This window comes from Lepisma saccharinum, chromosome 13 (genome assembly GCF_977018435.1).
Source record: "Lepisma saccharinum chromosome 13, izLepSacc3.1, whole genome shotgun sequence".
NCBI classification, from domain to species: Eukaryota; Metazoa; Arthropoda; class Insecta; order Zygentoma; family Lepismatidae; genus Lepisma; species Lepisma saccharinum.
Genome location: NC_139241.1, coordinates 4,099,934 through 4,122,352, shown reverse-complemented (window position 1 = coordinate 4,122,352; position 22,419 = coordinate 4,099,934). Strand labels below are relative to the sequence as shown.

Below are 22,419 nucleotides of genomic sequence, written 5' to 3'. Positions count from 1 at the left end.
TTACGCCATCAGCATATGTTGAATATACAGGGTGGATGGAAAGTAAGTAGGCATAAAAAATAATTTTGATGCAATTGTAATAACACTTTGTATACATTTTCATCATGACCATGGGCATCGGGAGGAAGAGGGGGGAGGTCGAGTAGGTCCGTCTACCTCCTCCCCCTTAGAAACTGGTATTGTTCACTCAATTTACAAAAAAAAATGATTTTAATTATTTAACATATATTTAATTTTCATTATTAATAACAGAAATAAAGGTAAGTTAGTTACTGTTTGAAAGAATAATTAAATAGAAATGCGTTAAATTGAAAAATTGAGTGTAAAATACATATTCTACTATTTTAACCAAATAATGCATTTTCAAAATTTCAAAAATTAGTTTTGTGCGAGAGGACACGCATGAGATGGCTAAAATTTTCCACCAACTTTTTAAAGCTTTTTCTTGAATGAGGTGTATAAAAGATAAAATATAATAACAATGCATTTCAGTATGCAAACTGTATGAAATGAAAGATATTAATAAAATATAAATTCACTCATCTGCTGGATCAAGTAGAAAGTCTCCCCCAGGATATAATAATGACAATAATAGTAATAACAACAGTTTAGAATAAAATTGGTTTATAATAGTTATTATTTTGTAATAATAATCATAAGCATGATGATGATAATAATTATTATTTCTACTATTATAGTTTTATCAATTGCTTGACCCACCTACAAAAATTTCTGGCAATGACCAAGATCATGAGATAGGATTTGATAATTCCATAAGAATTTCACAAGAGTCCGAAAGCAGTTCTCACATAACTGGGAGAGAATAAAACACTACGATCAGCTTTTGTTGAATCTAGTGTTGATTATGATATCACATGTCATTAAGAGATATCAGACTACTGTGTGTATGTGGAAAAGTATCAGCCAGTATTGGTGATTGAATTCCAATTAGTAGTATTTAATACTTCTTATTAATTTATTCAAGCTAGTGATGTGCCATTAAGGGCATGAGGTAGGGCCTCAACCCTTTTTACTTCCCCAGCCTTTTTTTTTTTGTTGTTGTTGTTCGGTTTGGAAGCACGGAGTTCCATGTGAGTACAAGCAGCGCATGTGGGTGGCTTCAGCTCAGTCATGCGGTTTCGCAACAACATTTTGTTTTCATATGGTGCAATCCACCTGGATTATATTCGACCACCCAGTCCCAGCTTTGTCCTTGCGCTCTACCAACAGTGCAGAATGTCGTGCCGAAAACATGATGCTGGGTTGTGTGCTAGAGAAATACATTACGCTTTTCCTGGGAATATCAAAAATCCAGTGGCATAGAAAAGCACATGGATGGAAAAAGGATATATTGAACAATTTCTTGGTAGTTGGAAAAGTCAAAACTCCAACTTGATTAGTTTTAAACACTTTTAACATCATACTTTTTACCGATCGAATCTCTGTTAATAATAAACTTACACAATTGCTTGCATGTGCAACATGGGGAGAAATTCATACACTCTCATGTGTCGGAGATATTTTTTAGTAGCAGTGCCCATTCTGACGATATTGAAATAAATGTGCAACTGGTGTGGAACTGTTACTCTTCACCTTAGGGCCAGCCCTGTTGGACCTTTGGCCAACTTTAGTGCAGCAGTTTTTGAAATTTTCTCTCCATGAAAAACAGATATATTCCAAATTCTGCAAAAATTACATAAGGAAATAAGACACTTTTTGTTAACTGGCTATGAAAGAGGGTGGAAAAGGTTATTTTCAAAACAACATCGTTTCTATTTTTTAGAATTGACAGCAAAATTTTCAGACAATTATTATTATTATTATTTAAATTTTTAAGAAATCAAAAGAGTGGTAGGGGGTTCTAAATAAGAGATGTGCATTTTTACATATATTTGTAAACATAAGCAAAAAAAATATTATTACTGAACTGAATATTGAAAAATATATTATGTTGTGGTTCATTAAAAAGCATTTGTGGTTTGTTGTTAATGTGCTTTTTATTCTTATAAAATATATACAAAAATCTTATCCTGATGTGTTAGCGTGTACTGTGTGTGTGTTAGATATTTTTATATAACTGGATCTAATTTTAGCTATCCTCAAAGTTCCTTTGAAATGAGAGAGATTTTCAAAATTTTTGGTTGAGAAGGTATGAGAAATGCATAGCCAAGTTTTAAAACCTAAATGGCATCATTTTGACATGTATTATCTTCTTTTTATGTGTAGATAAATGGAGAGGACGTATCCCAGGCTTCCCACGAGCACGTGGTAGACCTGATTCGCAAATCGGGCGATCTAGTCTCCATGTCCGTTGTCTCCGTAACTGGAGCGATGATCCCAATCTCCAAGTCGACATCAACGCTTCCGAGTCGGCAGTATGCTACATTACCTCGCAAGATGGCAGGTGAGGCACGCTTTTAAGTATATTCCTCATCCAAAAATATTCAGGGAGCATTCAATGCTTACAGCGAATTAAAAGAACTTTTAAAATTTTAGTATCAACAAGTTAATATTGTTTTTGAGAGTAAAGTTACGAAAGAGTTTTAATTCTAATTCTCTACAAATGCATTTGGTAAGATTAAACTTAATGTGGTTAGGTTTGATTTTTTACTTTCAGTAACTGCTTAAGTGCTTTGTCTGTGTGTGTGTGTTTTCTGTCATGGATATGCCTTTTTGTGTTTTGTATTAGGATATTTGCTGTAGCTTTATGTAGAGTATTATTATTATTATTTTTGAATATACATACATATGTAAAAAATTTAAAATTATATTGCATGAAATGTGAAAATATGTAGTTTCTTCATGTTTAAAGGCCCTGTGACCATTATAAAAGCAGAATTTCACTCTTAAATACTGGGATACAGCCACATGTGCTTTATTTAGGTGGTTGCTAACGCCGAAATGTGACATTTATGTATGTCACATTTGCTTTTTCGTGGCCTCCCCGATGGCGCAGTGGTAGCGTTGTGGCCTTGTAATCAAGGGGTCCCGGGTTCGATACCTGGTGGAGGCACATAGTGTTTCGGATCCCACTTTAAACTGTAGGTCCAGTCCCGATTAGCCTTACTGTGGATAAAGTGGAGTTCTAAGCACCAAATCAATCAATCACATTTGTTTCTTCGAATTTCGGAACCTAGTGTGACTCAGGTAATGTTCTTAGATATATGTTTTGAGTGCTACGTGAACCTTGGGGCATCCTAGTAGTAATTAATAATGTTTAATTTGATTCCGGCTATATTTGGGGCAAGGAGGAGGGGGAGGGGATTTCCTGCCAAAAAAGAAAGCACAGGTTTTACATTACAAATTATTTCTTTCTCTGAAAGAATCAGAAGCAAGTGCTCAATTTTTGCCATGAGAATGGAACACATATCGGACAATATGCAGGTATCATTTGGAAACCTCATGTTCCATCATTTCCTATGTGGGGGTCCAACAGAGCTCAAATTTCGTAAAAAAAAAAAATTCCCTTCATCATTTCTTCTACTTGAAATTAGGTTTATCCGACCATAGGCTTATAGCCTAATATGGTGCTGAAGAAAATGGGCTAAAATTTGTAACTCTAGCATTTCTTAGTTACCGAGATATACATTTTTATTTTAAACCTTGCATAATTTTAAGCTTCTCACTGAAAATGCACTCGGAGTTGAGGCCTTATTGCGTAAAATGGCATATAAGGATTAATGTGTTTATATTTTTGTTATTTCTTTTCTACCCCTTTGGAATAATTGTGACGATAAGAGTGAGTGATGCTTAGATGACATTGATCAAGGACACTTGTAAAGATGGACCATTTCCAGGCTGGAGCTCGAACACGAGAACTTCGGTGAAAAGATCATACGTGAACCACTTAATGTGCTCAGCTATTTGAATTGGATGGAAACTGGACCTCTTCTCCTTCAGGCACATTTGGTGCAAAAAGTCTTTTTGTTTTGCTGCTCTCGTGCAAACTATATTCTTCAAAATTTCAAGTAAATTTCATAAATGCTTGCATAGCCACAGTTGCTAATTATTAAATATAAAATACAGATTTTAATTATGTGTGGATTATAAGGTTATTTCCTTTTGTCTGTCGCCAGATATTTTTTTTTTGTGGGTTATGCAATGAAGTCACATTGTTAATGTAAAAAAGTTGAAAATGGATCCTTTTTTGACATATTGCTTTTGAAAAGAACTCTATAAGTAGCGCTTGGAAGTTGATGACCTAACAATCATAAAAAATGACCTGAAAATAATTTTCATTAAAATGAAAGATTGATTTTTCATAAATTACAAGAGAGTAGTTGAATAATTCAATAGAAACCCGTCGTTTTGTGGTTTGAACTACTGAAGCAAACAGGGAAAAAGCAATTAAGTGCTAATGTGGTTTTCTTTATTTACATAAAACACACCAGAAGGTTTTTTTGTACAAGCCATTCACTTCCATTCATAGTTGGCTTTGCACAATAGAGTAGTTGGTCAACATCTGAAAATACAGTTGTGTTTCGCGTTCATCACATTATATTCTTTTTATATTGTGGCAAATTTGAATTAAATTGATAATAGTGTCCAGCAAGGGAACCTCGAAGTGGGTTTCACCCAAAGTATTTTAAGTTATGCTGAACAAAAAAAACAACAAATCACCGCAATTAATTATGATCAATGGCAAACTTGCTAAAAAGACCATGTCAGGAAATTTAAACATGTAACTTATGCTAGCAAATTATTATTATCATTATTTATTTTCTCAATAGTGTTCAAATAAAGCCATACAACATTTCATTTTGAACAATATTAATACAAATGATGACTTGATGCCCTATGTAGTAAACAAAATATACAAATGCTACATTTAAGGAAAATGTGATGAATTTACATGAGTACATAAAATGTTCTATAGTAGGAATGAAATAAAGAAAGTTTGAGTGTTATACACATTTAGAAGAAAGGAAAGTGTAAGGGTGTGTATGGAATTACTGTTCAAAGTATAGGGATGAAAATTTTAAAACATATGTGTGGTAAGAATGGGGGAGGGGACGAGGGAAGCACTGAAAATAATATTACTGGAGTTATAATGCATTTAAAATTCACAGGGGAGGAGAAAAATAAACTTTAAAAATGAAGAAAATGTAAAAAAAAATACCTAAAAGTCAAAAAAGCAAAATAATAACAATGTTTTCTGGTTCTAACTAAAGAAAAATGGACTCGTATCAGGTTTACCATTGTTTTCATGGCTCAGAAAAAAAAGAGACAATTCTTCATCAACTTCCGAGGCCTACTTATAAAATAATCCACATGGAAGTAAAATATGTATTTTATCTTAAATAATTGTCCAAAATTGTTCAGTTATTTCATGAATTCTTCAGTTAAGTTCCCAGAGAAACTGGAAGTTTCAGCATTAACACCATTAGCAGTATTAATAAATAATGTAGACAGTAAAGAGTACTTTTCCCCTCTAACAGGGCCTTTACATTTTGACTGTTACAAATTCTCTCTTCTATTGTTTCTGAATTGATTTTCTGGCTTTGCTTAGTTGTTGTTAGTTCTTGTATTATTATTATTTTTAGCGTAGTTTCTTGAAGCACTCTATTATATACTGCTCCCTACTAAGCATCTATCTGGTTTTGCATGAACTGCCTGTCTATTCTAGGTCGCACCCCTGCCCCTCTGCCTCCTCGCCGCGACCCTAAAACTACTCTCAGTGTGGGCAGAGCTCGTGCACGATCCATGGTTGCTGGTTTATCTGAACTAGGTACGTACTTTCCTCATGTTTAAATTTAAGCATTTTCTCACTACACTAACTTTTGTGCACTATATGTAACAGTGGAGGTTGTTTCCTGTCTAGGATGCGTTTCAATCTTCACAATGTCTTTGCCGGTATCGTACGTTCCGTAGTACATATGTGATAAACCTCAGGTTTCAGTGGATTGAGGGTTATTCTGTAAGTCACGGCAACTACTTTTCTCTATTTCGAAAATGTGGCCACACTGAAAATTTATGACGAGATTCTCTCATCAGTTCTGGATATGATTCGATATCTTTCTTAGTATGGAGATTTTCAATCCAGCGGATCTGTTGTAGCATTTCCCTCCCCATAGAGATGGGTGAAGCTTTCCTGGTGAAGAATAATGAAGACTAAACGCACTGCCATGAAAATAGGCAGCTGGGCATAATTGCAAAGTTGCCACATATGGGGAAAGCAAAGCAAGAGCGGGACAAAAGACACTGGATCCCATGCACTGTGTGGCAACTTCAACCGGAATGCGTTGCCTAGTTTGAACTTCAAACCGACCTCTCTGGGGCACTTTTGTGTCATCCCTGACCTTTCGAGCAAATACTGTCAGTTTGTATCACGTTGATTACATAGACCAATTCTAAAACGATTTAAATCTCCGAGCACACGGGGTTGTTCTCTGACATGGCAAGAGTGCAAACTTCTGACACCCGCCTAATTTCATGGGCATGCATTTAATCTCTTGGCATATCAGTCTGTTCACTATGGATATATATCCAAGGTTTCACTTACAGATATGCATCCAGGGGGTCACTTATAGATATGCATCCAAGGAGTCACTTACGGATATGCATCCAAGGGAGGTCACTTATAGATATGCATCCAAGGGGGTCACTTATGGATATGCATCCAAGGGGGTCACTTATACATATGCATCCAAGGGGAGGGGTCACTTATGGATATGCATCCAAAGGGGGGTTACTTACGGATATGCATCCAAGATTTTGAGAGCTAATGGTACTCCCATCTTCAGGAATTCAAATGAAGTGACAATGAGAGTTGTGTTAGCTCTCGAAAGCTCAGACACATATCTTAAACTGGCCTAACTGATATCCAGAGAGAAAAAAGATCTTCATTATTTGCTCCCAGGAAAACTTAAATAATTACTTCACTGGATATCTAGTTGATACTTTTGAAATGTATACCAATTTCCAGTGTTGCTCATCATTCAAGGTAGAACAAAATAGTTGTCAAGATGATGGCATAATTCTCGTATTTTCATGAGAAGAGATAATCTTGCAGTTTCCATTTCTTTACTACACTACTGATATTTTTATTCACTAAATATTTGTGGAAAACAGGGGCGCTTGTGAAGGGAGAGGAGAGTGATTTTTACATGTTAATCCCTCCACATGGTTCTAGAATAGAACGGAAAAGAAGAGATTTAAATTTTCTTAAATTGAAAAATATACTGTATTTTTCTGCATCAATTCCCAACATAGCTTAAATAATAATAATAATAATAATAATAATAATAATAAAAAACTGGAATGTGCCACGATTGCCAACTGGCAGGTTGAAGAGGTATGACCCTTACATTCTGGATCCCAGTTGTAATGGAGGTGTTGCATAAATATTTTTCACTCAAATCTGTGTCATACATACTCTAGGATCACAATTTTTTTATAAGTGTCAATTGTGAAATAATATATTAACTCAAATAAAAAGAAGACAAGAACAGGTATAGTCAAATTAAATGTTTAGGAATGCTAAATAAAAGTCCCGGCCCATGGCCGTGTGATCCAAGCGTCATGCTTTTGGGCCACCCTTCTCAATACCTTTCCAGTGAACTCTTCCAAGTGTAGGACCTTGAATCAGCTGTTAGTTAGTTTCACTCGCAGAGATGAAGAAACACTGCCTGGGTAAATTTCACCCACTGTGTGCTCGTTTAGGATTTCAACATACTCTTCTTTTTTCCTCATTTTTATCAATTGTGCGATTCAGTGCAAAAATTAATAAAATTAGATAATCAATTAACATGATTTAAAACAATTAAAATTCAGTCTTAAGGAGCAATTTTCTTCTGGGTATTTTTTTACCCAGCACACGTCCTTACGTCCCTTACGTCATGCTGCCGTGTTAAACATCGCAAGTCATCACTTTGAATGAAAAAGAGGGATGCTTGGTGAATTTTATTTTTCGGAGACTATGCCTGTGGACTTGCACTTCTTCTCATTTTGGAGTCTTAGTGCTGAATCGTGTTGGAAATGAATTTTTGATGTAGCCACCGAAGGCTGTGGATTTGACTCCCATTCAGAGCATAACTTTCATGTATTAATTTTCGTCGTGATTAATCTCGAGAGGTAAACAAAATAATTATATTACGATGAATATGAATTAATGTCTTGAATGTTAATCTCCAATTCTTTACACTCTCATGCACATTCACATAATATGTGTAGCTAAAACCTTTTGTTAACCAATTTTTAATACCTGTACAACATATTATTCTATATCTGTCTAGCCTCTAATTATTTTTAATTTTAAATCTAATGTAAATGAGCACACTTAAAGAATCTGCAAAAGAATCTGCAATCAGTTGTAAGTTTAGTTATACCAGAATGGAAATATAATGTGTTTCAATTTATTGCTTTAAACATATTTTAAGTGTTGTAAATAATGTGTTAATAATAATAATAAAAAAAGGTTTAGCAGTTTGGAAAAGAATCTTGAAAAAAAATTTTAATGAACTTTTAATTGAGTTATATCTTAACCATAAAAAAAACAGTAATTTTTATTTTTATGCAATGATATTTATATTGGCAATTTTCATATGGAAAAATTTCCCAACTGTTTTAAACATTTAAAATTATTGTTTTCACCATTCCAATCTTGATGCTATGACGGAACTCTGCACTAAAATATCACCAGCTCAGTGTGTAAAGTGGTCGACTTTCGATCTCGCCACCAGTTTCTTGGTTTGAATCCCTGGCGTGATCATGGGTGTTCTTTGTGAGCATCTCTTGATGAATTTCATTTCATCATCATCCATCATCATCATCATGATTAGCCAAAAGGGGCAGAAAAGCCACCAAGTGGTAAATGACATACACATTTATTTATTTATTTAATAGAAGATTCCAAATACAGCATTTGCCATTTTACATTGGAACGAATTAACAGAACATAAGGACAAAAATAATAACATAGAAAAATTACATGTGGTTAAGAGTTCTCTGTCTTGTCATCATTTTTTTTACATGTACTGATGCTAATGGTTTAGAAGTCACCCAGTGGCACCTCAAGCACCATTTGGTGATGAAAGTATGAAGTAATACTTCTTAGTAGGGATGGCCACAAAATTTGGATAATGAATTCAAATTATTAATTTCAATTATTCAACATCCATTTTGGATGCAATGCATAATCCAGATGGAAAATTATCTGATATCCAGATAAAATTTTATGCAGATTGGCCATCCCTACTTCCACATGCACCCAAATAACAACCAGTCATAAAAGTGCACATAAATGGAAGCTTAAAAGTTTAGCAGAACAGGTTTCACTAAATTGAATTGCACAACAAATTTTGTACACATAGATACAGATGGAAAGCAGTTTAGTTCTGTGATGAAGGTTTTCTGCTTCTTAATGATAGTTATCCTTTACTATATAGTATATTGCAATTGTAAATTAATTTAGGAATGGTGCTAATAAATCAGCTGATATTATCAATATTGTTAAATTTGTATGTAATTTTAGAAATCTGATAATTCTGTATAGAGCCTTTGACTTCCACAACTTCATCAGTTAGTTATTACCAACTCAAATAATAAAAAAAACATATGCAAAATTAATATAAAATTACTTTTAAAGTAAATTTCTAAATGTGTACTTTATATTTCTATAAGGCAAAATGTACAAGATTCATCTGGTTGTGTGTTTTTTTGTTTGTTGTTGTTGTTAAAGAAGTGAATATAATTGTATGTAAATATAATTTATTTATATTAATATATTGTAATATATATAATTTTCGGAACTAAATTTCTGCATATTATACATTGTGTGATGAATTAAAATTATTTTTTTCTTTAATAAAATGAATTAAAAATTCAGTGGACTCAGTGTAAAATAACCCAATTAAAAGGCAAAGGGAAAACATTAAATATTTAAAAAATATATCTGCTGTGTTACATGTTAACATTGAAAATAAACTATCTAAACTTAATTCTTTTGCTTTTAACTTAATGTCTGTGTATGCATTTGCTTCATATATCTATGGCAGTTTCCTACAAGTAATAAACATCGTGACTAAATTAGAAATACATTTAACTTTGAACTTAATTTCACAAAGTAACAATTTGAAATTGTATTTGCTTTTGCGAGAAATAAAATATGCTCCCAGGACAACTTCATGTCATGAGTATATCATCTTCTGGATTTTCAGAGGCCCAAAGCAGCAAAGACGAAGAAAGTCAAACGACAAAGAGCAGTTCTGCAGAGTCTATACATCAGCAGACGCTACAGCCAAAGACTGCGTCCATTCGTGCGAGGCCCACGTCCAGTCGGATAACGGCAGCTGAGCTGGAGGAACTGTTCGCTCGGCAGGGACCAGCACCTGCGACTCCTCCATCAACACCCAGCTCTGCCCCAAAATCGTCACCTTCATCCAGTGGGCCTCGGACACCCAAAGTTTATGCCAGTGTTGCGGAGATGAAGAGGAGTCGAGTGAGGGTAAGCAGACCTACCCTTTCCCGTTTCGCATGTGCAACATCGCATTGGCACTGCGATCAGAATTCCAAAAGAATTAAATATTTTAGCCCAGAGTTATTCTTTCACTAACAAGGAGAGTGCAAGGGCCTTGGAAATGGAGTTCAGGACGAGACTTCGTGTAGTGGTAGGGTACCCTTTAGGTATGAACATGCTAAGGTACTAGCATGCACTAACCAGCCATTTAAGAGAAAAAGAACTTTACAGTTTCGAAGCTTTCCAAAATGTAAAAATACTTTGACTACCAAGTGCTCTGGTGGTAATGTATCAGCCGAACGTTCTGGGTTCCACCCTTTTTTTTTACTCTAGCAACTATTTATTGCATTTTATTTATAGCAAAAAATTCATCTTTTATTTGCTGTGCAAATTGTTGAGAAATATACTGCTGGACAATGAAAACCGGACACTTTAATATTTGACATCTGAATTGCAATAACAGCTCGCAGGTATATTCCAGAATGTTCGGCAGATCATGTAGTACCATATGCACCATTCATAGGCTCGGACTTTGTTTATGCATTCGTACTTAATTCAGTTTCTGCAACATTTAGTTAGCCCTTGTACCAGAGCTTTTATCGACCCATTGCGTTATCACAAAAAATGCAAGTGTCCGGTTTTTTTTGTCCAGCAGTATATTTTATTTTCCGTGTTTTACGATAACTATTTCTATGAATCGTATACAAAAAATATAAATAAAGGCTTTGATCGTAAGTAGTATTCTTGTCTTTCGTTTCTTGATCAATTTTTCAAAGAAGAAAATATAAACCTTTCGCTAAACATATTTTGTCAAATATACACGTGGATAATTTAATATGCAAATGTTTGTAAAATGATGAGAAAATTAATTTTAAAACGTATTGTGAAAAATCATTTTCATAAAAATTTCAAAAACCTTAAAAAGGAGTATTTTCCCCAAATATATTTAAATAAAACTTTATTTCAATAAATTATGAAATAAAATGTAGTAAGTAGTTGCTTGATTTAATAAAAAAAGTAGACTCAACCGAATGAGAATTGAACCTGGAACCTTCAGAATGTGAAACGTGATTACCACCGCACCAGCAGGCCATTTGGCAGTCAAACAATATCTTTACCTATTGAGACATGCCTGGAAAGCTTCAAAACGTGAAGCGCTTTTTCTCAGAAATAGCTGGCTAGTACACCCTAATACCTTGGCATATCAATACCAAAAGGGTACCCACCCTACCACTCCACTTCTCAGACCCTTGCTCTCTCCTTGTAAGATCAAACGTTATTGTTACAGAATGCTATTGAACATGTCAGCTTATTGACAAGGTGAGCTCTTATAAGCTTTCTGAGCTCATGAAAGTCACCATCATTCTTATTTTTAAGGCTCAGATGAAGTTTTGGTTGACACCAAGGAAATCATTTTTTAAATTTCTTCTCGTTAAAAAACCTGCTATGATATTGCAAATTCTTAAAAAATCCATTTCCTTCTAGAGCATTCATGTGAATCATGTGGTTTGATATCCCCATTGTCTAGATATTCACTGTAGTTTCATGAGCTTACGTAACTACAAAACTATTGTAAATATGTAGACAATGGGGAAAACCACTCGAAGATTCGCATGAATACTCTAGAAGGAATTCTAAGCAAATGTAATGTTTCAGTATTTTAGAATATCATGATTTTTCAAAAGGGGAGGAAAATTCAAAAATGGCTTTGTTGATTTTGGCCAGTCGAAGTTTAAAAAACAAAATCAACAGGGTGAGAGTGATGGTAGATCTCAAAGTTCAGAGACAGAAACTCACCAGGTAAATAATGTGCTTGTCATTTGGGTTGCAATTTAGTTCCTTTGTTGTTAACACTGTTGCATTTCGTATTTCAGGCCCACAAGCAGAAGATAGGCATAGAATTGCTTAAGCTACACAAAGATTTCCACAGCACACCAGATCTTAACTTGTCGGCAGCCGCAAGACTACAGATGCAACATCAGCAAGCTTCGAACCGCAACATGAAGAGCCACAGCCAAGAAGACATGACGGTCCTTCAGTTGAACGCTCGCAACACACGGCGGTCGTGGGCATGTGGTCCGGATCTCATCAACAGGGAGTACCAGAATTCGTGGCGAAGCATCGAGCAGCTTTACCAGCAGCAGAACGATTCCGGGAGCAAGACGCCAACGGAAGATGAAAGCAGTATAGTGTGCGGTGTCGGAAGCCAGGATGATAGCGTTCTCCTCGGCGACTACCATGGTTCCAGAATGCTTCGTCCTCTGAGTTCCCGTACGCAGTCTCTTCCCCGTCGAACTGGTCATCCGCCACCTCCGACGCACCCTCCTCCGCCACCCCCAGTCGGACAAGTTGTGAAGGTTGACGTGTCCCGTGCCAAAGGCGAATATGCCAACTTGGACATTCCCAGTCCTTCGAAACCGGAAGCCGCCGCTCCCGTCATGTCCTCCTTTCGTCCTGAAGACAGTGCCAAACTTTACGCTTCTCCTGAAGACGTGAAAACCGTGGGTTACCGCATTCCGAAATCTGGAGAAGGGAAGAAGACCGGTAAGAACAGGTCCCAGAGCTTGCCGCCAAGAGCTACGAGGCCAGCGGTGCGTAAATCTCTCAGCGTCAAGTCGGACACCAACACGACCACGTCTTGCTCATCTTTCAAACCAAACGGAGAACCCACGACGCTGAAGAGGGAGAAGTCGCAGAAAGTTGCAAAACAACAACAGCAGCAAAGCAAAGTTCCCAGTGAGCCTGCAACTCCAGGCACAGTGCCAAATAATCCGTATGCACAGCCATTCCATGGTGTCACTCCGCAAGAGTTTGCGGGAGACATTCGTTACGTGCAGACGGGAAGTGATGGTTCGGGACCGCCGATACCAGAGCCCGATTACAGTATGAGTGAAAGTGAGATGTCTAGTGAAACAGAACGCGAAGACGAAGTGGTGCATGTCGATGCAAAGAAGGCCATCTCTGATGCAAAGGATCGCTTGAAGACCCTACGAAAGACGAGAAAAGTGGACCAGGATAAGAAAGACCATAGCATGCTTACGTTAGAAATCTCCAAAAACCGATCTCCAGCAGACGTAATGAAAACCACCGTGAAATCTTCCTCTCCCCCGCAGTCATCTTCCAAAGATTCACCCAAAACTCCTTTGTCTCCAAACTTTAAAGATCTTTTGGCCCAGAAAGTTGCAGAAAGACAGGTTCGCCTCAACGGAGGTAAGGATGATTACAAACCAGTGCAACAGCCTGCTCCTGCAGTAGGCAGCGACTCGTCTGAGAAACATGCAACAAACGACAAAGTGTGCATCGAAGTTAGACCATCCTCGCGCCACAAAGAAAGAAATTCAGGTGTTCCCAAAAACCACGTACCTGTGTTACCTCACAGCTTCAGCGTCGAAGAAATTCAGAAAGTGAAAACTCAGCTGAAGAGTTCCAAGTCGTATCCCACTGATTTCCTCTTGGAAGACGGTGACAACTCGTCCAGCGGGGTGAGTTCGGACCAAGACATTCAAAACGATGGGAACTACGTAACATTCCTGCCAGTGGAGGGTCGAGGTTCCGTTCCACCTCCGACAGGCTTCGATGATAGAGGTGGCCTGGCCGAAGATGGATCGGATAGCTCTGACGATTTCAGTGACAAGACGTGGATCCTGAAGACTGACGACCAACCAGAAAAGCAAAGCAAAAAGAAGGAAGACAGCGAGCGTCCACGACGAACGGGCACCCTCACCAAGAATGCAGTTTCCCTTGTTCAGTTACCTCCACCGATGGAAACTGGAGAAACCGATGCCGAGAGTGACATTGTGGATTCAGGCAAGCGCGATGGTGATTCCGTGAGCACCGTGTCGTCGCTCAGTACCTTGTCGTCAGTGTCCAGTCGTTCATCTGGCCACACTTCTCGTGTTTATCGCAGCCGCAGTACAAACGTGGATACAGGTGAAATAGTCGAAGTGGAACGCAGCATAGAAGAAAGCTTGAAACTCATCCAGATGCACGTGGACTCCTTAAATTTGCACGATTTCGCACGTGTGGTTCCCCCACCACCTGAATTCGGAGGTCATCAAGCAACTCCTCGGCTACAGCACTCGGTGGATGACATTGGGGTGCTCGCTCCGCCACCTGAATTTTGCGATACAGGTGCAGACGACCCTCACAGGTCGAGCAAGATGACCATCAAACTGGGCCTGGGAGGAAGAAAACGGGCACAGCTTGCATCGCACCCTTCCGCTAAACCCGAAGGAAGAGTCACGACAGTCCGCATAGTAGGCACGGTTCCGAAGAAGGGATCGGAAAAGACTGGAGACCACCACCAGCAGGCACCGAAATTGCGATCGCTAACGAAGGAATTCCGAACCAAACCACTCACCGAATGGACCACACAAGACACCACCGATTGGCTCGAATCGCTTTTCATGACAGAATACAAAGCAAAGTTTCAAGAGAAGGGGATCGACGGACCTAAATTGCTTGCCATGGACAATGCAACCTTGATGGATCTTGGTGTTAAGAGGGTAGGGCATCGCCTAAACATGGAAAAGTCTCTCAAGAGATACATGTCCATGTCCTCCAAATGAACCTTTAGTAGTTAACAAAAAAGAGAGTAAAGTCTGCATTTCTAGTGGGATGTTCCTCGACAACAACGAGATCCATGGCTGCAGGACGTACCATAGGTCCTGACATTATTAGTACGTGTGCTGTGTGTGTGTGTGTGATAGGATCATTGTAGCACTGAAGTGGATGCAGTCGTGCTGTGCAAGAAACTGTGTATAAATGTTCATTAATCTAGCCATTGTTTTGTTAAACGAACACAGCAATGGATTTTTTTCGTTTGTTCCGAAAACCGCTCAACTAATGTCTTAAGTTGTAAGTGGAAGACAACGTAGCTAAGAGACTGTATATATATTAGAATGTATTGCAAAGTGCATATTCAATGAACTTGTCCTGTGTATTATAGTTCGTTGTGCTATTTCACACACAGAAAAACTGGCAGGTAGGTTGATTTCTTTCAGTGTTTTGAATTATGGACGTGTTGTCATAGTAAGATGCGAGTATACAGCAATATGTGAATGTGCAATGATATTTACGGTGGTGTCCAAGTTGCTCAGAGTTCCACCAAGAAAAAAAAATATTCCTGCCACAGACTGCAAACGCAAACCTCCTCCGTAATATTTTTTAAAAACGTTCTAGAAAAAATTCCTCAAATGTCAGCCTGTTTTTTTGGTGTTTTATATACCCTATGGAGTATTTTAATAGTTCACTAACATCAAAGTAATTTTTTTCCTGTTAGTTGGGGAAAAAAAAACATGAGGCGTGTATTCAATAAATGCTGAGACGACGTAGAGGAGAGATCGGTTAATGGAGATGTTGCATTCAGTATTACACCATTCGTGGAGATAGAAAAAAAAAGTTATAGTGGTTCATTTTCCTCTTCCTCACCAAGTACGTAGAAAAACTAGCACAATCTCAGTTCACTGAAGCTAATGTTCAGTTTGCACCTGAGTTTTTATTAACAATTGAAACTTACTCCTTAATTTTCCTTATGCACATTCAATTTCAATGAAAATTGTTTCAATCTTCACTACAATGCCACTGAACCTGCAATGGTCACGTTATTACATTGCGGATCACAGTAGCATCCTGCCATCTAACATTTAATTTATCAACTAATTATGCTAACTGCATACTTCTAAAGAAACTTGATAAATTTGTGAACGAAAATCACCGAAATAAAAAGTTTGCTATCAGAAAACACACGAATATACTTAGCTTCTCACTGCCAAACTAGGATAGAAAAGAAGTTTTTCTTTATTATTATTGTCTTCCACATGAACCATCTGTTTCTTTTGCTCCTGATTTGTTAAAAAAGAAGAAAAATTACAAATAAAGACCTCTTTTGCAAGTATTGTACATTACTAAGTCCCCATAGTTTTCCATTTTGATGGCGAAGTGTAAATATGTAAGTTTTCTTTCTGGGCCTCTTAACAGAGGAATCCGCAGTAATCTGTTGTAGATATTATCTGTAGGCTGGATGTAAAATCCTGGGTAGAGCTTTTCAAGAAAAGGGCCGCAGCCACTTTCTTGGAAGACTTTTTGTACATTTTCAAGTATCTTTTAGGTAAACATATCAAAAATAAATTATTGCAAAGAGCTGGCGTCCAGTATTTATTTTTCTTGATCTACTTGTTGCAATAAGAGCAGATTACTGACACTTGCAACACATCACATTGAAGCACTGTATACAGGGTGATTCTGAACAATGGGGGGTTACTTCGGGAGGCGATTTCTGGCAGGATGAGGAACAAAGAAGTTCATATGAACACATGTCACTCCTTGCGCAGAGAGTTGTTTTGCTTCAGAGATAGATGGGACACGATATAGTTGCCTAACACGGGGGGGAAAAATGCATTGGATGGGCTATTTTTGCAAACTGACCAAAAATTCACATTTCCAGGTGCTCAAAATTTGAGAGAATTCGTAAAAAGCAAAGCAAAGAACATGTGGAACATCTACTAGGCTCCCATCCATCGCAATCAGGTCTGCCTTGGTGGCATAACTGTTGTGTCCCTACCTACACTTGCACTTGTGCCTAAACTGTCCATCCCATGCATTTCTTTCCCCATGTTAGGCAACTGGTGCTCTTACGAGGGACAATATCTTATAACATATGCATTTCCGGATATGTGTTCCCATGGACTTTTTTGGTTCCTTGATCTGTCAGAAATCACCTCCTGAAGTTTGTTCCCATTGTTCAGAATCACCCTGTATTTTGAAGGAATCGCGTGCATGACATTATCCTGAACTTACAGTGACTGCAAAATGTTCTTCACAATTACAGCAACAAAATGTGTTCATATTTTGGGAAATGAGAGATACAGGAGTAAATAAATAAAGAGAATCTTATGTGCTCACTTTTCTGCAAAACTGTTTTTGTTGCTCCCTTGATAATTCAGGTGTGCATGTGGCAGAATGCGGTAGTCTAGTTGGCAGGGCATCTGACTGCACGTTGGAGACCCAGGTTCGATTCCTGGGGCGGGTGATGTGTCAGAATGTTTCCAGCCTTATCCCTGCATAAACTGACTGGGGCTTACCCAGCCTCAAATCAATGCATACCTGGGGAGCTAAAGGTGGCCAGAGCATGGTTCTTTTCACATCACCTCCAAAATGAAAGAGATCGAGAATGGTATGGTGCTATATGCAGGAGGAACTTTACCTTTTACTTTATGTGGCAGAATGCTAGTGCAAGGCACATTACATTAGCAGGTCCATCAGATCAATCAATGAAAGAATACAGTACAGTAGCATCTAACACTGACACAATAGTACAGTCACGAACACTTCTGGGATGTAATGATCCTATTTAAATTTAATGGGATTATTACACTCTGGAAGTGACTGCGAGTACATGACTGTACACCGCACACACCTTCACATGACATGACACACTTCCACATGAATTAAACATCGACAGAGGACACGCACACTGTACTATGATAGTTAACACCAAGGAAGAGCAGACAACAGTGCACCTAACTGCAATCAACTAACTAAAAACAATAAAACAGTGCAGCAAGTTACAATCAGGATAGTGACAGTAGCAAATTAATAGAACAACAAAAGGAATTTTTGCAGAAAAAGTGAGTACATAAGTAAACAGTAAATGCTGGGGAACATACACACGCTGTCACCATAGACCACCAACAAACTTTTACAGTGTGTAGAGGACATCAAGACAAACTTCTTTCCTTTCGAAAAACAACAATTTTCATCCCATATGTATGACAGGCTCATGGTTGGCACTGAGGTATATTTTCCATTGTAAAATGACAAATTTTAAAGTGTTAAGAACAGACTACGTAACACCATTAAGCCTTGTTTCCATGATTATGAAAAACTAAATATGCTGACCAAGGCAGTAATTTATTTTATTAAAAACATAAACTAAACGTAACGTTTCAACCTTCTAGCAAGGTCTTCTTCAGACTCTGTATCAAGTACAAAAGTAACAAGATACAAAAACAGGGCATTATATATACACAAACATTACTCCCTCCAGACTACTTAGAAAGTTGTTTGGAACTTTCTAGCAGGTGACTTTCACTTGCCAACTTTACTTTCACCTAAAGAGGAAGAGGAAGGGATTATCTATGAAGTGAAATGTAAAGAATGTCAGAGTGTGTACATAGGAGAAACGAAAAAAAGGCTGAAAGACCGGTTGAAACAACATAGGGATGATGTACGACTTAAGAGAGAGAGAAATGCAATATTTAAACAAACGAGAGAAACAGGACATGACATAGAGTGGGATGAGGCTAAGCAGATAGGAAGGGAGAAGAGAATGCTAGTGAGAAAATGGAAGGAAGCCAAGGAAATAGAGAAGAAAGGTGAAGAAGACACAATGAACTGGAATGGGGGACTGAAGTTAAACAAAGAATGGAAGAAAATGTTAGAAAGAGAGGAAAGGACAAGAGAGAAAGAGGAGAGGAGAAGGAAGAAAAATGAAGGGAAAAGAGCGTGAGATTAAAAGTCCAACCACTTTCTATATGGAAGTAATTGTGTTTAGCCTTTTAGGTGAAAGTAAAGTTGGCAAGTGAAAGTCACCTGCTAGAAAGTTCCAAACAACTTTCTAAATAGTCTGGAGGGAGTAATGTTTGTGTACATATAATGCCCTGTTTTTGTATCTTGTTACTTTTGTACTTGATACAGAGTCTGAAGAAGACCTTGCTAGAAGGTTGAAACGTTACGTTTAGTTTATGTTTTTAATAAAATAAATTACTGCCTTGGTCGGCATATTTAGTTTTTCAGACTACGTAAGTGGTATGGGCCGCTTCCATTACAAATGAAACTTCTGGGCATGCCATACGAAATAAGTAGCTCCCTCTGCAAGACAGTACTCCATCATTCACTCGCCTCTCGCGCGTCCTTGTCCTTTAATTAATCTAGAAAATGGCAATTGTTCACAGCGAAATCATAGAAAGTGGAAATATCAATTGTTCACATTGGGAACAAAGAAAGTGAAAATAGTAATTATACCTCTGGACAAAACTTCATGATGCAAAACATGAAATAGGATATGTAACATATGCAGGGTGATTCATAAGCCTGTGAAACATTTTAGAAACCGAAAAGTAAATGACAACAGTGAATGTGTGATACACGGCTGCATATATATAAAAAAATTGCAGCATCAAAGTGCAGCCTGAGTAAAATATTAAGGCAAATTATTTGTCTTTATGCCCTCTACACTTGCGAAAATTTTTTGGCATTGTACATAAACACCCTGTATATCCTGGCACATGTAAACTCTTCTTTCTAGCCAGGACATTTGTTTCTACTAATGATATTTTGTTCCTGTTTTTGTTTATCATTTATAACCATCTGAAAATATGTTGGTGGACCATCTGGTTACCACGTGGAAGACCCAGAGCAGGTGATGTAGACCAGGAATTTTTCCACACATTACCCGGTTTCTGCATGGCTCTGAGGCCCACCCAGCCTCGTATAATGGGCACGTGGGGCCAACCCTGGGGGGTAAAGGCAGCCGGGCATGATGCCGATCACATCATTCCAACTATGGAAGAGATCAAGAATATGTGGAGCTCTACCCCCACATCACTCCATATGCCTTCATGGCATGTGTGCACATGCACAGGGGTTCCTCTACAGCGGGCATGTCCAACTTCAACGAAGTAGTGATCTACTTTTTATTGTCGCAACAGACAGTGAGCTATGAATCACTTATGTTTTGACTCATTTTCTCAATTCATCGCACGACGGTGTTTCTTGATAATTGAACATCTTTAACAGCAGCTGAGATCTCTTTCTGGTTCTTATGTCCCTCAAAAACATTATCGGCTATTTCCAGAACACACTCTTTTACGAATTCCCCTTCGGTAAACGATCTGCAATTTTCAACTATCAGGTGGCTAATTTTGAAGGAACAAAGGGTAGCTTTGATAGATTATGAGGTTGGTTTCATCATAAATTGTTGTTGAGCAACTGAATTTGATTTAAGTTCTTTCAGTTTAGCTTTACAAATGTCAGTTTTGGGCAGAAAATTGGCATCGTATTTATTGAGGGTCTAATTGCCCTTTCTTGGCAATGATATTGAGGCGTTACAAATTAAACAACAACATTTGTCTTTTACCTTTACAAAAAAGGTACTCGCTTTCCCGTGCCAACTGGCAGTCAGCGTGAATCTTTGCCTGCACGGCTGAGTCATACCCGCTGGCGCCGGTAAGGGAACAAAAGACGATGGGGTTTAAAACTGTGCCACTTAAAAAAAAAAAAGGGAAAGAATTTGCATTAAAAATGGATCAATCCATTATACATTATAGAAGTTGAATTCAAATAACACATATTCGTATAATTACAATAGATAACTGCGATCGACCAAAAAAGTCCCGCGATCGATGCGTTGGGCATGCCTGCTCTACATGTAAGTATAACATACGAAGCAGAATACAGTAAGAGCAGTGTGTTTATGAATTGCAGCTTTCCAGGCAACGTGATTCGAACAGGTGTTCTCGGGTTACCATCCAGGTTAGATCGGCGTTAGCTTCCAACGTTTTGAGCACATACATTGCTCTCATCTTCAAGGATGAGATGAGCCCTATGACCCCCCCCCACAATAAGGCAAAGTGAATAGAAGAATTCTAACCAATAGACCTGTTATGTATCTAGAATCATGCAATGTCTAGTTAAAAACAGTTAAATAGCTCATGGTTACGTAGTTCAAAAAAAAAAAAAAAAAAAAAAAAAAAAACTTGCTATTATGTTCCAACACTTGTTTTAGCAATGGGGTTATGTAAGCTAAGTATTTGAATGTAAGTACCACAAAGAACCATTCGCTGAGAATGTTACTTTTTTTTTAATGGCAAAATAACAATAATAATAAGAAAAAGTGGTGTAACAGCCCATGAGGGCCAGTGCCTAGCCAGGGGAGGGAAAGGGGGGCTGAAGCACCCTGAAATCCTGCAAAAATTAATTTAAATACTGTATAATGCTAATTAATTTTACATTCATAGCAGGATTAAACATCTTGTATAATAAGTTGTAATATACTTCTACCCCCCACTACATAGCAGCTCCTGATGATGTGATGAGCCCCTGCTGAAATAAAATTCTGGCTACAAGCCTGCCTGGGTAGTGACATGTCAGCTGAAAGTCTGACTTCAGTTCGTCTTGGAGTCGCAAACTTGTTTTTGACATGAAAAATTTCATAGTAATAGGAGCGGCAGATTTAATGGTATGCATTGACGAATAAAATAACAGTACCCAAAATGAATGCGTGTGCAGTGTGCCAGTCATATGATAAATTTAATCCTGGCTTCAGCCATGTCTAACTCCACCGTAAGAAACTGTTGTTGTACAGTAAGTGAAGTTTGTGTTTTTTTCCCTTCAGAATAATACATGCAGTGGTGAAATACTAAAAACAATATATTGCATTATGTACCCCACAGTATTTAAAAAAGCCAAAAAAAAAGTATTGTGTGTGAAACATCATTTTTAGAAAAACATGGTTAACTTCGCATTTTTCAACCTTACGAGGGTCACTATTTATATTTTGAGCCTTGGCAACACTGATTGAAGTTAGGTGCGATTTGACGTTTGCACAGAATCGTCTGTCATTATTGACCATAACGTACTTCAAATGTTTTGTCAATAGCTTCATTTGTGTTGTTTACGTTGCCTTGGAGATTGCGCGACAACAATACAATGGAATTAACTCGTGAACATTTTCGTGCGATGATTTTTTACGATTTTCGACATGGATTATCAAGACAAGAGTGCATCGATCAACTTACTTCCACATTTGGCGATGAAGCCCCATCCTTTGCCACTGTGAAACGCTGGTATAACAAATTTAATCGTGGCCGCCATTCGCTCACCGACGAGATTTGCGAAGGTCGTCCAAAATCGGTTGTTGCTCAAGAAAACATTGATGCTGTGCAAAACCTAATACTGCAAGA

At 37.8% G+C, this 22,419-nt stretch overlaps 1 protein-coding gene across 7 annotated transcripts in view; it reads left to right on the top strand.

The window, feature by feature from the left end:
• Prosap (SH3 and multiple ankyrin repeat domains prosap) overlaps positions 1 to 16,588 on the top strand; it is a 363,699-nt gene extending 347,111 nt beyond the window's left edge. For 6 of the 7 annotated variants that reach the window (XM_083133802.1, XM_083133805.1, XM_083133803.1 and 3 more), the window contains 4 exons: positions 2,227 to 2,404; positions 5,627 to 5,728; positions 10,158 to 10,444; positions 12,331 to 16,588. In XM_083133802.1, coding sequence (XP_082989928.1) covers positions 2,227 to 2,404; positions 5,627 to 5,728; positions 10,158 to 10,444; positions 12,331 to 15,024 — 3,261 coding nt within the window. In that variant the 3' untranslated portion in view covers positions 15,025 to 16,588. The remainder of the gene's footprint in view (positions 1 to 2,226; positions 2,405 to 5,626; positions 5,729 to 10,157; positions 10,445 to 12,330) is intronic. The other variant, XM_083133807.1, reaches the window with a different exon arrangement.
• Positions 16,589 to 22,419: the final 5,831 nt, after the last annotated feature.